At 40.7% G+C, this 14076-nt stretch overlaps 1 protein-coding gene across 2 annotated transcripts in view; it reads left to right on the top strand.

Annotated features, from left to right (window-relative positions):
- LOC116463134 (syntaxin-11) overlaps window positions 1-3845 on the top strand; it is a 37778-nt gene extending 33933 nt beyond the window's left edge. For both annotated transcript variants that reach the window (XM_032146097.2, XM_032146098.2), the window contains exon 2: window positions 2285-3845. In XM_032146097.2, the coding sequence (XP_032001988.1) occupies window positions 2290-3153 (864 nt within the window). In that variant the 5' untranslated portion in view covers window positions 2285-2289 and the 3' untranslated portion in view covers window positions 3154-3845. The remainder of the gene's footprint in view (window positions 1-2284) is intronic.
- Window positions 3846-14076: the final 10231 nt, after the last annotated feature.

Genomic DNA, 14076 nt, shown 5'->3' with positions numbered 1-14076 from the left:
CACAACTTCCACCAGCATCTGTTGTTTCTTGACATTTTAATAGTCACCATTCTGACTGGCATGAGATGGAATTACCAGTATGTTTTGAGAGTTCCCAGAATCCTTACCCATTTGAAAACTTATTGTTTTTAAAAAATTCCTGCTAACTTTATGGGCAAGAAAATTCTCAGCAGTTTAATTTGCATTTCCTTGTTTAACACAGAAGTCTTTTGTGACTATATTTTTATACTTTTGCTAAAGATTATTTAGTGCAGTGGTTAAGTGGTGCTATTCTGACACCTGAGTGTTCACTTACTGGTGACCCTGAGTAAATTTCTTGATCTCCCTATGCCCACACAACTCTGATAATAGCAGTACCTACTCACAGAATCTGTATGAAGACTAAAGAGGGTATCACATGAAAGATGCCTAGAAAATATCAGGCATATATAACATACGTTTATGTTCTCTGTCATTTACATCTTCTCTGAATTGCCTGTTCACTGTCTTTGGGTAAGTAGATTTTTTGGTAGCTTAGAAATATATATATTAAGTATCTTAACCTCTTGTCTGTCACATATTATAATTTCTCCCCAGTTGGTGGTTTGTGTTTCAATTTTGTTCAAAGTGAGGAAACCGTTGAATATCAAGAAATTCAGACCAGGTGAAGGCATAGTTTTGGTCCAGGGTGGATCTTTTTTCTGCCTGTCAACCATACTGCTAGGAGATTCACCTTCCCCATCATTGAGAAGGTCTGGTATTGATTATAGCCACCAGATATCAGAAATGGCACTTTAAGCAGCTTACATTGTTATATTAAAAATCACCATCATAGAATAAAACTTCTGCATAATTTATGTAAATAATGATCACGGTAGATGAAAGGACATGGTTAATATTTCACCATTTTCCATTTACCACCAAATCCAACTTTTCAGAATTCCATTAGTGGTGATATAAAATTAATTACTTCAACTTGAAAGAAGCTTTTAATCTGAGACCAAGAACCCTGATAGATTGTGTAACCATTAAGTGTTAATACTTTTCCCCTCTTTGCTGCAAATTGTGTAGTAGAAAAAGAATCTTTCTCATCATGAAGTCTCGTGTATAAACGCAAGATGTTCCCTATATTAGCATATATACATGCTACTAAAAATGAAAGTTTATCACTTTACTGAAAAGCAATATGGACATAGAGACTATTACTTTGCCTTACTAAACAGAGGAATTATCAGAACCATCCTTGTGAAATCATGAACATTCTGCTTGAGCTGCCAACTTGTTTCAAAAAGCTGTTACAAGTGGGCAAACATTGCTGCTACATGATGAATGAATGGGAGTGTGTTATTGCTACTAGGCCACGTATGATTGGAATTTTCCATATAAAAGCATTTCTAAAAGCAGTGTTATTTACGATGCTTATCATTAGGGAATGATATTGAGGAGTAAGGAAGCCTCAACTTCTAAATTTTACACTTAGATTTCTGTATTTTGTTGTCATTTTACTTCAAGCATGTTTTACTTTTACAACATCTTCAAGAGAAAAAAACTTAAATCATGATTTGCATGGTAACTATTTTAAGAGTTGTTAGTGTGTACAGGAGCGGATACTTCCCAGTGCTGAAATAGACACAAAATAGGCAACATTTAGATGTTGGCCCAAAGCCTTGTAGATTGTCCTCAATTAAAAATACTTAAGTTTGCAAGTCTTTCTTCTTCTTTTTTCTTTTTTTTTTTTATGTGTCTGTTTTAATTTGCGATGATTGGAAAACATAAAGCAATAAAAAGAGATGGTTTCCCAATGCAATCTAAAAATTTCACACACCAGAGCCTGTTGTGGGGTGGGGGGAGGGGGGAGGGAGGAGGGGGAGGGATAGCATTAGGAGATATACCTAATGTAAATGACAAGTTAATGGGTGCAGCACACCAACATGGCACGTGTATACATATGTAACAAACCTGCACGTTGTGCACATGTACCCTAGAATTTAAAGTATAATAAAAAATATATATATATAAAATAAAAAAATAAAATTTTAAATTGCTGATTGAGTTCTGGACAGCTATGATATTGAACTGCAGGTGCCTATAGGCCTTAAAATACAACTGTTTCATGTTGTTCAGTCATCTTATTTCTTTCCTTATAAGCAAAATGTCAGAACACTTAGCTCCTTTAATGCACTTATTGCCCACACCGAGGAATACAAAATTGGGACTGCTGAGTAAAATGTTTAAGTTTCAATCCCTTGAAGGTAAATATTTGACTCTCAATAGAGAAATTTAACTTCATTATCCTTACTTGCAGGCAAAATGAAAGACCGGCTAGCAGAACTTCTGGACTTGTCCAAGCAATATGAGCAGCAGTTCCCAGACGGGGACGATGAGTTTGACTCGCTCCACGAGGACATCGTGTTCGAGACCGACCACATCCTGGAGTCTCTGTACCGAGACATCCAGGACATTCAGGATGAAAACCAGCTGCTGGTGGCCGACGTGAAGCGGCTGGGAAAGCAGAACGCCCGCTTCCTCACGTCCATGCGGCGCCTCAGCAGCATCAAGCGCGACACCAACTCCATCGCCAAGGCCATCAAGGCCCGGGGCGAGGTCATCCACTGCAAGCTGCGCGCCATGAAGGAGCTGAGCGAGGCGGCCGAGGCCCAGCACGGCCCGCACTCGGCGGTGGCTCGCATCTCGCGGGCGCAGTACAACGCGCTCACCCTCACCTTCCAGCACGCCATGCACGACTACAACCAGGCCGAGATGAAGCAGCGCGACAACTGCAAGATCCGCATCCAGCGCCAGCTGGAGATCATGGGCAAGGAAGTCTCGGGCGACCAGATCGAGGACATGTTCGAGCAGGGTAAGTGGGACGTGTTCTCCGAGAACTTGCTGGCCGACGTGAAGGGCGCGCGGGCCGCCCTCAACGAGATCGAGAGCCGCCACCGCGAGCTGCTGCGCCTGGAGAGCCGCATCCGCGACGTGCACGAGCTCTTCTTGCAGATGGCGGTGCTGGTGGAGAAGCAGGCCGACACCCTGAACGTCATCGAGCTCAACGTACAAAAGACAGTCGACTACACCGGCCAGGCCAAGGCGCACGTGCGGAAGGCCGTGCAGTACGAGAAGAAGAACCCCTGCCGGACCCTCTGCTGCTTCTGCTGTCCCTGCCTCAAGTAGCAGGCCGGCCCAGGCCGCCACCGCCCGTCCCAGACCTTGGAGCGCGCTGGGAAGGACGCACCAAAGCCGGGAGCTCTGCCCTGCAGGGAGTTGCCCCAACTCTTTCCGGAACTGAGTCTTTAGAGAAGAAACGCCAGGTTCAAGAATTGCAAACCAGCCCGTGCTTGGAAAGATGGTTAGTTGATACCATCCGATGATTGTTCAGTAAAGATAGATTCCTACAAAGTTGTGCAATGTCATTATATGACATCTTGCACTCTTACCCTCTTGACAGAAGCCAAGTAAGGAACTGACGTATCTGACTGTAGGGTGAATGTCTGAGGCCTGCCTCCTAACAAAGACTCAAGAAGGAAGTCAATTGAGCATCTGCTAATAGAATGAACTCATGATGGAAACTTCAGTTCATTTACTTTGTCCTGAAAATTCCCTGGTTCTGTTCCATTTTGAGCGAAATTGGCCTTGGGAAAAACCACGTTTTTCCTTTCCGATTCTTCATCCGGTCTACGCTATGCAATTCCTCCCTAAATATGGATCTTATTTCTGCTCATTTCCCCTACTTATTAAAATCACACCAAACACTTACTATTTTATTATCTCTTTCACTTTTTAAATACCTTTCTCCAGGTTATATTTTGGGATTATTTTTCCAAATATTTTTAAGCACTGAATATCGAACAAGCACTCAAATTGAAGTATCAGTCATGTTTTATGTATTTTTCACTGATAAAAATTATTTAACATTTATCTTTTTACTTGATTACATATGCACATATATATGTAAATGTAAAATACTAATATTCACTAATGTATGTACATAATGATCAATTGGTTTAACTTCTTTTATGTAAGTATGGTATATAAATTTCAAGAAGAACACTTTTCTGGCTCTTGGTGTTGGTTTGCTTGTTTTGAGTTCGTTTCACTCCAGTTTGCCCCTTCCTAGTCCAGTTTGGGTCAAACTTCATGTTAAACAACTCTGCATTGTTTATGGCGGTAGACATATGGCGGTAGAAAATGTATACAGAGCTAGAGACAACTAACATTCTTGGAAATATTGTTTTTGTTTTACTGTGGACCATTTTTTTCCATGCATTGAAATGGAGAAATTCAAAGTAAAAGAATTCTGTTTTTCAAGCAAGGTTAATAAACATTACATTATACACATATTTTTATACACTTCTGTCTTGACCATTTAGTTTACTTTCTCAATTGTTAAAATTTTTTTTTCCTTTTTTTTTTTTTTTCGAGATAGAGTCTCACTCTGTTGCCCAGGCTGGAGTGCAGTGGCGGGATCTTGGCTCATTGCAACCTCTGTCTCCCAGGTTCAAGTGATTCTCCTGACTCAGCCTCCTGAGTAGTTGGGACTATGGGCACATGTCACCATGCCCGGCTAATTTTTTGTGTTTTTAGTAGAGACAGTGTTTCACCGTGTTAGCCAGGATGGTCTTGATCTCCTGACCTCATGATCCACCTGCCTCAGCCTCCCAAATGCTGGGATTACAGGCGTGAGCCACCATGCCTGGCCTTGTTGTTATTTCCCTTTTGAGACAGGGTCTCCCTTTGTCACCCGGGCTGAAGTGCAATGGCATAATCATGGCTTACTGCAGCCTTCAACTCCCAGGCTCAAGTGATCCTGCCACCTCAGCCTACAAATAGCTGAGACTACAGATATGTGCCACCATGTCCAGCTAATTTTTGTATTTTCTGTAGAGACAGGGTTTGCCATGTGGCCCAGGCTGGTCTCAAACCTGTGAGCTTGAGCAATCCGCCCACCTTGGCCTCCCAAATTGCTGAGATTACAGGCCTGAGCCACTGCCCCTGGCCAAAATTTTTTTCTACTAGCTACTGAGCTGCCACATCTGGATGGAACTGAGTGGAGGGGGAAAAGAATGAAAAACTCAAAAGAATTCCCATGCGGGTGTCTTGCTTTCTCTCCTGAGTTACAATATTTAGCAAAATCATCAGGCTTTAGAGATATGGTGTAGTCTGCAAACTTTTTAATGCCCTTACCCACATTTAACGTGTTTCCCGGCCTTCCTCTGTGTCAACTCTTAGCTCTTCCTAATCATTATTTAATACATGAGTGAGTATAGTAGTGATCATATTTCTCAGGTCCTTTAGAAGGTGGAATTTTAAAAGAATTAGAAGGAGGAGTATATGAATTCTTTGGAGCTCACTGCCTGACTTGCTTATGGCCAGGAAAATCTATCTCCTGTATCTAATTTTAATTTCATGGTTAAATTTGAGAATTGTGGAAACCAAGTTCCACAAGGCTATTCTCAGATTTCTCCCAATTTCTTTTTCAGCTAACTCCAGGGATATGTATCACCTTTGACTTAATTCCCTTTCTCTAAGGAAAAGGGGAAAAAATGTTCACATAGCTCCATTGCAATGTTTTTTATAATAGAGGAGAGATATTGTAAATAGAGACTGCCAGCCAGTTTCCACAAAAAAAACGAAGAGTTCATAAATTTGACATGTTGGAACCCATAAAGCATTTTCTTTGCTTAGAACCATTATAAAAGTAAGTGAGTTTTAAGGCTCTGTATACATTTTAATTCCCCACGTTTTATATTGGAGAGTTCGGTGCAGACTGTCCATCACTGCACCAAAAGAATGAGTGAATTGTTGCCTATGGAGAAAGAACACTTCTTCCTGCTGTTTGGGAACCATCTCAGTGTGGCATAATGGTTAGGAGTACAGATTCCAGACCCCGTTTCTTAGATTTAAATCTTGACTCTGCCACATACTAGCTGTCTGACTGAACCTTAGTTTCTCTGCGCTTCAGTGTCCTCATCTGTAAAATGGAGATAATAGTACTTAACTCGTAGAGCTATTGTGAAAAGTAATGGCTGAATATGTAAAAGCACCTAGAACAGTGCCTGGCACATGCTAAGTGCTTTGTTCATTATTTTTGTTATTATGTAATTTTCTCTTAGACTGAGAGCACTGTTAGTGACCCAAGTAAATTTATAGTTTTTAAGTTCAGAGGAAAAATAAAGCCTATTTTTTGTTAACAGTCTTAATAAATAATAAAGTGGAATAAAGAAACCAAGACCCCATCTTCTGTGAATATTAGGGCTTTTTTTTTTTGACAGTGATAAAGATGTTTTCACTATGGCATTTCTATCCGTGTGTATATCCAAACATGACCTGAAGAAGAAATGAGATATTCCACCAAAAACACATAAGCAGGAAGTAGCTGTTCTGCTCAGCTTGGCAGGTGTTCTTTCCTAATTCTTCCCAAGCTGTGAGTCAGAAAGTCCTGGAAGGAGTTGTAGGAAGTTGTAGAGGCTGGGTCACAGACCTAAGGGAAGGGATCATTTGGCCCACCGCATGTCCCGGCCTATTCACCAAAGCCCTTCCTGGCTCTGACTGCCACGCCAGGTAGTGGGTGAAATGCTGGCTTTTTCCTTAAGAAAGTGTGTTCTAGTGCCACCAAGAGATGCTGTAGAGCTGCCTTTACCAATCTCATGATGCTTGCTTGGCAACTCTGAAAGGTGGCTTTGGCCAAGAAGACCTTGTGGCAATTCTGCAAGTTTCATACACTAACATCTTTTAGGGTAGAAAATGAAAGAACAAATCACAAAGAACAATAGATCCTTCAGGGGCTGAAGATAAGAATCTTTTATCGCTATTTTGACATATACAGTGACTACTTTCTACTAGCCAAATACCAAATTTTACAACTACAACCAAGCCATAGATTATAGGTGGTGACAACTCCAGAAATGTTGTAACTAGGAAAGGTGCTCTTCTAGGATGCATTGGTATCCAGGATAATATGCGTTAGAATTTTTAAAATGGCATTCAAAAATATTTGAACTGTGACATCACAGAAGTAATTTTATGGCCTTTTAAGGTAACAACTTAGAAAGATAACAGCGCTCTTTTTATATCAATGCCTTTACATTTATTTAAAAACAGTCCTAATGCTTTATAGTTAAATGTCATATGCAAATATGTTCAGGTTCTGACATATAAAGTTCCTAACTTGACAGGAAACTACTGAAGATTGTGTACAGCTTAAAAATAATAAAATAGGGTAACTATAGTCTTGATTTGTATGTATAAATTCTGTCATTCTATATTTTACCATTAGACATATTTCTACTCCTTTCTTTGAAATATGCAAAGTATCTCCAACTGCAGCATGCAACTCATTTATTTGTAATCAAGAGGATAGTTTGAAACATCCAATTGTAAGCAGAGCAACAGCTGACTTACTTTTGATAGCAGAGTTGAAAATCATTGCAATTAATAAAATGGGGCTATTAGAAATGGAAAATGAATAGGATCTAGAATGTAACTTCATCATATAAATGATGAGTGTCTTTATTATCAATACATGTTATTAAGAATGGGCAAGATGTCTTTATATACTAGAAGCTCTTGTAAAGTCATGTATCTATTGATAATAAAGATTTTCTGAACTGATGTTCTGAGCGAGACTACAAAGGATGCTTTAAAACCAGTGATACCTGGCTGGACAGGGTGGCTCCCACCTATACTCCCAGCACTTTGGGAGGCCAAGGTGGGCAGATCACTTGAGGCCAAGAGTTCAAGACCAGCCTGGCCAACATGGTGAAACCCCTTCTCTACTAAATATACAAAAATTAGCTGGGCATGGCGGTGCATGCCTGTAATCCCAGCTACCCTGGAGGCTGAGGAACGAGGATCACTTGAACCAAGGAGGCAGAGGTTGCAGTGAGCTGAGATCGCACCACTGCACTCTAGCCTGGGCAACAGAGTGAGACCCTGTCTCAAAAAACAAGCAAACAACAACAAAACCAGTGATGTCCTGCAAAATGAGGATTGAGAGACAAGTCCCCAACACTATGTTTTTTTATTCCTGATGTTTCTTTTTAAGTTATACGTTATATTCTATTTGAAGCATCCATAGATACTTCTTGGACCTCTTCTATTTTTCTTAATGTATATTTCTACATTTTCATGGTCCTATAGCCAACTCTTTAGACGTATCCACCCTTCTGTATCTCAGCATCCTATAATGTTTGAAAGAGGGTAAAAATAACAGAGTATATACATATACACATATATATACATGTATACATATATACACATATATATACATATATACATATATACACATATATACATATATACACATAGATACATATATACACATAGATACATATATACACATAGATACATATGTGTATATATGCATCTATGTGTATATATGTATACATGTATGTATATGTGTATATATGTATACATGTATATATATGTGTATATGTATACACTCTGTTATTTTTACCCTCTTTCAAACATATGTTTATATATAATATATACAATTTATATGTATATATATACACACACACATATATATATGTATATATATACACACACAGAATCTACCATCATCCCCATCCTCTGCTCCTTCTGTCTATCTTAATTTGCAAATGGCAGGATCAATCAACTGCCACCTGCCCAGGTCAGACAATTATCCTCTCTTGCTTCCATTACTTCAGCAGCTTTTAATTGGCCTCTGGCCTCTAGTCTTATCCTCTCCAGTCTAATCTCTGTACAATGCTATAGTACAGTCACAGTGCCTTTTTGTTGTTGTTGTCATTATGTTATTGTTTTTAATTGCAGTATTATATACATGACTTAAACTTACCATCCTAACCATTCTTAAGTATACAGTTCCTGTATTGGTTGGTTCTCATATTGCTATAAAAAACTATCTGAGACAGGGTAGTTTATAAAGAGAAAAGGTTTAATTGACTCACAGTTCCACAGGCTGTACAGAAGTCATGGCCAGGGAGGCCTCAAGAAACTTACAATCATGGCAGAAGGTGAAGTGGAAGCAAGCACATCTTCACATGGTGACAGGAAAGAGAGAGAGAGAGACAGAGCAAAGGGAGAAGTGCCACACACTTTTAAACCATCAGATCTCATGAGAACTCACTCACTGTCACAAGAACAGCAAGGGGGAAATCTGCCCCCATGATCCAATCATCTCCCAGCAGCTCCCTTCCCCAACATTGGGAATTATAATTCAACATGAGATTTGGGTGGGGACACAGAGCCAAACTATATCAGTTCCCCTACTGCTAAGTACACTCATATTGTTGTGCAACCAGTCTCCAGGATTCTTTTCATCTTTCAAAACTGAACTCTATACCCAATAAACAAAAACTGCTCATCCCTCCAGCCCCTGGCAACCACCATTCTGCTTTCTATCTCTATGAGCTTGACTACTCTAGATACCGCATAGAAGTGGAATAATACAGTATTTGTCCTGTCGTGTCTGGCTTATTTCACTGAGCATTTTGTCCTCAAGCTTCATCCATGTTGTAGCACGTGTCAGATTTTAAAGCTCAATAATATGCCATTGTATTTATAGACCACATTTTGTTTAGTCATTCACCTGTCAATGGACACAGGTTGCTCCCACTTTTTGGCTGCTGTGAATAGTGCCGTTCATCTGCTTAAAACTCTATAATGGCTGCTGATTGCTGTTGGGACAAAATCTCATCTCCTTAGTGAGGTTCTTCACGGCCCTGAAGGAGCCAGGCCCCACTTACTTTCAGCTTCATCCCCGACACCTTTCATTGCTTGCTTTCCTTCCTTCTTGATTTCCTTCCTTCTTGCTTTCCCTTCTTTCTTTCTTTCTCTTTCTTTCTTTCTCTTTCTTTCTTTCTTCTTTCTTTCCTCTTTCTTTCTTTTCTTTCTCTTTCTTTATTTCTTTTTCTTTCTTTCTTCTTTCTCTTTCTTTCTTTTCTCTTCTCCCTCTCTCTCTTTTAGAGAGAGAGTCTTGCCTAGGCTGGAGTGCAGCGGCACAATTATAGCTCACTGCAGCCTCAAATTCCCAGGTTCAAGCGATCCTCTCACCTCAGCTTCCTGAGTCGCTGGGACCACAGACACGGGATACTACCCTGCCTATTTCAGAGCACTGCACCCACCCGCTCAGTTACATTGTTGTGTAGGAGTTCGGTGAAGTGCATATTTAAGGACTGCATCGCCCCCATCTTCATGGTGTTATGTGTGCTTCTGCTACTAAACTGCTTTTCTATGTTTAAGGACAACCAATAGCATCTTACTTGTTTTGGGATCTTAGCACTTTGCATAGTATCTTTTATAGGCATTTGGGTATTTGTGTTCTACGTGCAGAAATAGAGATATTCAGAATTTGTTTTCTGCTATGAGTGACTTTTTGTATACCTTTTTGAAGATGCATATTTTACAGCATAAAGCACAGTATCTAGTTTCTCCTCCCAGAGGATCTGTGTCGGGGTGCTGAGGCCAGGATGGGGTTTGGGGCACAGTGTCCTGAGAACAGGGGTGGGACTTGTTGAGGGGAGGGGACATGGGACTGGAGAAAGACTGCTTGGGAAGAAGCAGCTCATGCAGGAGAACAGTCAGTCTGAAAAGTTGAGTGGAGAAAGAATGAAGTTTTGAGTCACGGGCACCGAAGCCAGTAGAACTGGGAGCAAACAGAGGCTGGGATTGGGTGCTGTGTGGCAGAGCCTGGAAGAAATAGTTTAGTCAAGGTACAGACTCAAGTTGGATGCAAAGAAAGTTGCAAAACTACATTTTATCTAAAGTGATTTTCTTTTTATTCTTGCAAGCATGTAAAACAAAGTGTTTTTTTTTTTTTTTAATTTTGGACAAAATGTGTTGGCTTGAGTTTCAGCTGGACATATTTCCATCTAACATGGCATCCAGTAGGGTAATTTGTGCAAAGTACTTAGCTCCCTGCTCCTAGTCATACAGGGCTGTGTGGCAGCTTTGGACTTCGGTCCTAAAACGCCCTCAGCCACTCAAGTCGCCATGGTATGATAATGGTCTGAGAAGCCTCAGTCCGTGCCTCTGAGTATGTCAGGGAACCCCCCACCGACCCCACACACATCCAGAGTGCTTATGAGTCCATAATACTTACTCAGTACAAAAATGTCTAACAGCCTGTGGACTGTGCAGAATAGTAACAGCAAGAGTCTTCTTTTCCTACAAGCGTTGAAGACCAAGGAGAGAATGGAGGACCCTAAACTGCCCTTGCTTAGAGCTGCAAGTTCTCTCCCTGCTGAAGCTGACTCTGCAGGTCGACTGCTGCTTGGGCCTGAAGTGCCTTGCAGCCACCAGCAGCTGGTGCCCCAACTCTTTGAAAACATGGATTTGGGCCAGGTGTGGTGGCTCACGCCTGTAATCCCAGCACTTTGGGAGGCCAAGGCAGGAGGATCACCTGAGGGCAGGTGTTTGAGACCAGCCTGGCCAACATGGTGAAACCCCATCTCTACTAAAAATACAAAAATTAGCTGGGTGTGGTGGCGCATGCCTGTAATCCCAGCTACTTGAGAGGCTGAGGCAGGAGAATCCCTTGAACCTGGGAGGCGGAGGTTGTTACAGTGAGCCGAGATCGTTCCACTGCCCTCTAGCCTGGCCTGGGCAACAGAGTGAGACTCTGTCTCAAAAAAAAAAAGAAAAAAAAATAACCTACAAAAAACAAAACAAACAAAAAAACACATGATTGTGAACCAAATCAAGCAAAGAATCTCCAGGGGGGTAGTGCCTATAAAAGGAATGTTACCCCCAGATAAAAACAAACTATTTAGACTCTACATGACAGAGGAATTTCTCTTGTGGGTAGGAATGTTTAACTAACTCATTCCTTGGCTCTACAATGTGGTTTACCCTGGTCTCATGCACCCTTAGAAGGGCATAGATGAGGTAACATGGTTTCTTTTCATAATCTTCATCCACCCCTTGTCATCTGGTTTACGGAAGAAACCTGTCAAACAAGAAATGTTACCTAGTGGCAAGACGTTAGGACATGCAGTTACTAGGAGAAAGTAAATGGCCTGGAAGATGAAAGACGTGGTCATATTTTTAAGGCTGCAACTCCACAGGAAGGGTAGCTTCTCCTGTTTTGGCAATGCTCCCTGCATTGGCCATTATCAATATTTGAAGTGACTTTGCAAGAAGTTCTCATTTCCAAAAGGAAACCACAGCTTTATTAGAAAAACTTGCATCTCTCTTCTCTGATAAGAGTGTCAGTGCCACATTAAAAATGGCCTGGCAGAATGCACTATGGGTATGGGAGTGGTAAGGAGAGGTCCTTTCCTTCTTGCTAAGAGATGAAAAGGCTTAAAATAAATATTTTTGGAAGAAATAATACAGTGATGTGAATGAGTTTGAGTTATAAAATGAAAAAGAAGAAAGGAAGAAAGAAGGATGACCTGTTCCTAGACAGAAAGTAAGTTAGGGCTGGGCGTGGTGGCTCACGCCTGTAATCCCAACACTTTGAGAGGCCAAGGTGGGTAGATCATTTGAGGTCTGGAGCTTGAGGCTAGCCTGGCCAACATGGTGAAACCCCATCTCTATTAAAAATACAAAAAAATTAGCTGGGGGTGGTGGCATATGCCTGTAATCCCAGCTACTCTGGAGGCTGAGGCAGGAGAATTGCTTGAACCCAGGAGGTGGAGGTTGCAGTGAGCCGAGATCATGCCACTGCACTCCAGCCTAGGCAACAAGAGGGAAACTCCATCTCAAAAAAATAAAAAATAATTTAAAAAAAATTAAGTCAGAAAGCAAGAAAAACTTGTGCACTCAGAAGGGCAGACCAAGAAGAGAGGGCGTGGCTGAGTGGAACAAAACTTAGAAAGTGGAAGCTGAAAATACAAAACACAGAATCTCCTGTGAACTAGTTCAGTTTCTTTTCATCTGTGTACCAACAAAGAGAAAGAGTAAGTAAACAACTCTCTTGGCTGATCTTGTCAAAAGGGACAACAGTTACAACTAGAAGTCAGTAAGTTGTTTTCATTTTCCTCTGTGCATGCCCTGTGAGTATAATTTGGTAAAATTATATATTATGATAGTCTATGGCATAATATTGTTTGGGCTTAAATTCAATATAAGTGAGATGAAAATTTTGGAAATTTCTCCTAACAACTAAAGGTATTTACAGATTCCTAACTCAAAGCCTTTGCATTAATCTGTGTATTATTTTATTTTTCCTTTACTTCTTTTTTTTTTTTTTGGAGACGGAGTCTTGCTCTGTCGCTCAGGCTGGAGTGCAATGGCACGACCTTGGCTCACTGCAACCTCCACCTCCTGGGTTCAAGTGATTCTCCTGCCTCAGCCTCCTGAGTAGCTGAGATTACAGGTGCATGCCACCATGCCCAGCTAATTTTTCTATTTTTAGTAGAGACGGGGTTTCATCATGTTGGTCAGGCTGGTCTCGAACTCCTGACCTCATGATCTGCCTGCCTCGATTTCCCAAAGTGCTGTGATTGCAGTTGTGAGCCACCATGCTTGGCCTCTTTTACTTCTTTTGTAAAAAAAAAAAATTTAAGGCCTACCCATTGTCAGTCTGATAAAATACAAATGCCATTCTTTATCTTCTTATTGTATTACTCTTTAATAGGTAAAACTGGGAAAGAACAATGCTGTTAATTCTATTAGGTTTATTGTTATTGTTTATTTGCTTATTCTGCTTTTTTATTCAGAAGAAATATTTAAGAACATATATTTTTTTCCATTTTCAAAATTGTCACAAAGTCTTAAAAACAAAGTAGATACTGTGTTTTATACCCCAAACGAAAATTCAGAGAAATAGAAACACGTCATGTAGCAAGTAAGCAACTGAATTCCTTCTTAAACTTTATTGTAAAAAACAAGCAAAAGGAAACATCCATGCATTCAAATATATATTAGCAACTCCTCTGATCTATTTCTCCTCTATCTACAGGAGAAAGAGGCTGGGATTTGCCAACAGCCCACACACTCTGTGTGGACTTGGTTGACAGTGCTTTCCCCCTCCTTAGCTGTACCCACACACTACACAGCAATAAATCATCACATGTGCTTAAGGAGAGCAGGAAAATTTACTGCTACCCAGTGCTTGGTAGCATAAAAACACAGTTACCACATCCATTATTCATGGTATTGTGTCAAATG

Source organism: Hylobates moloch, unplaced genomic scaffold (genome assembly GCF_009828535.3).
Source record: "Hylobates moloch isolate HMO894 unplaced genomic scaffold, HMol_V3 SCAFFOLD_26, whole genome shotgun sequence".
Lineage (NCBI taxonomy): Eukaryota > Metazoa > Chordata > Mammalia > Primates > Hylobatidae > Hylobates > Hylobates moloch.
The sequence above is the reverse complement of the archived record's forward strand: the minus strand, read 5'-3'. Positions and strand labels throughout refer to the sequence as shown.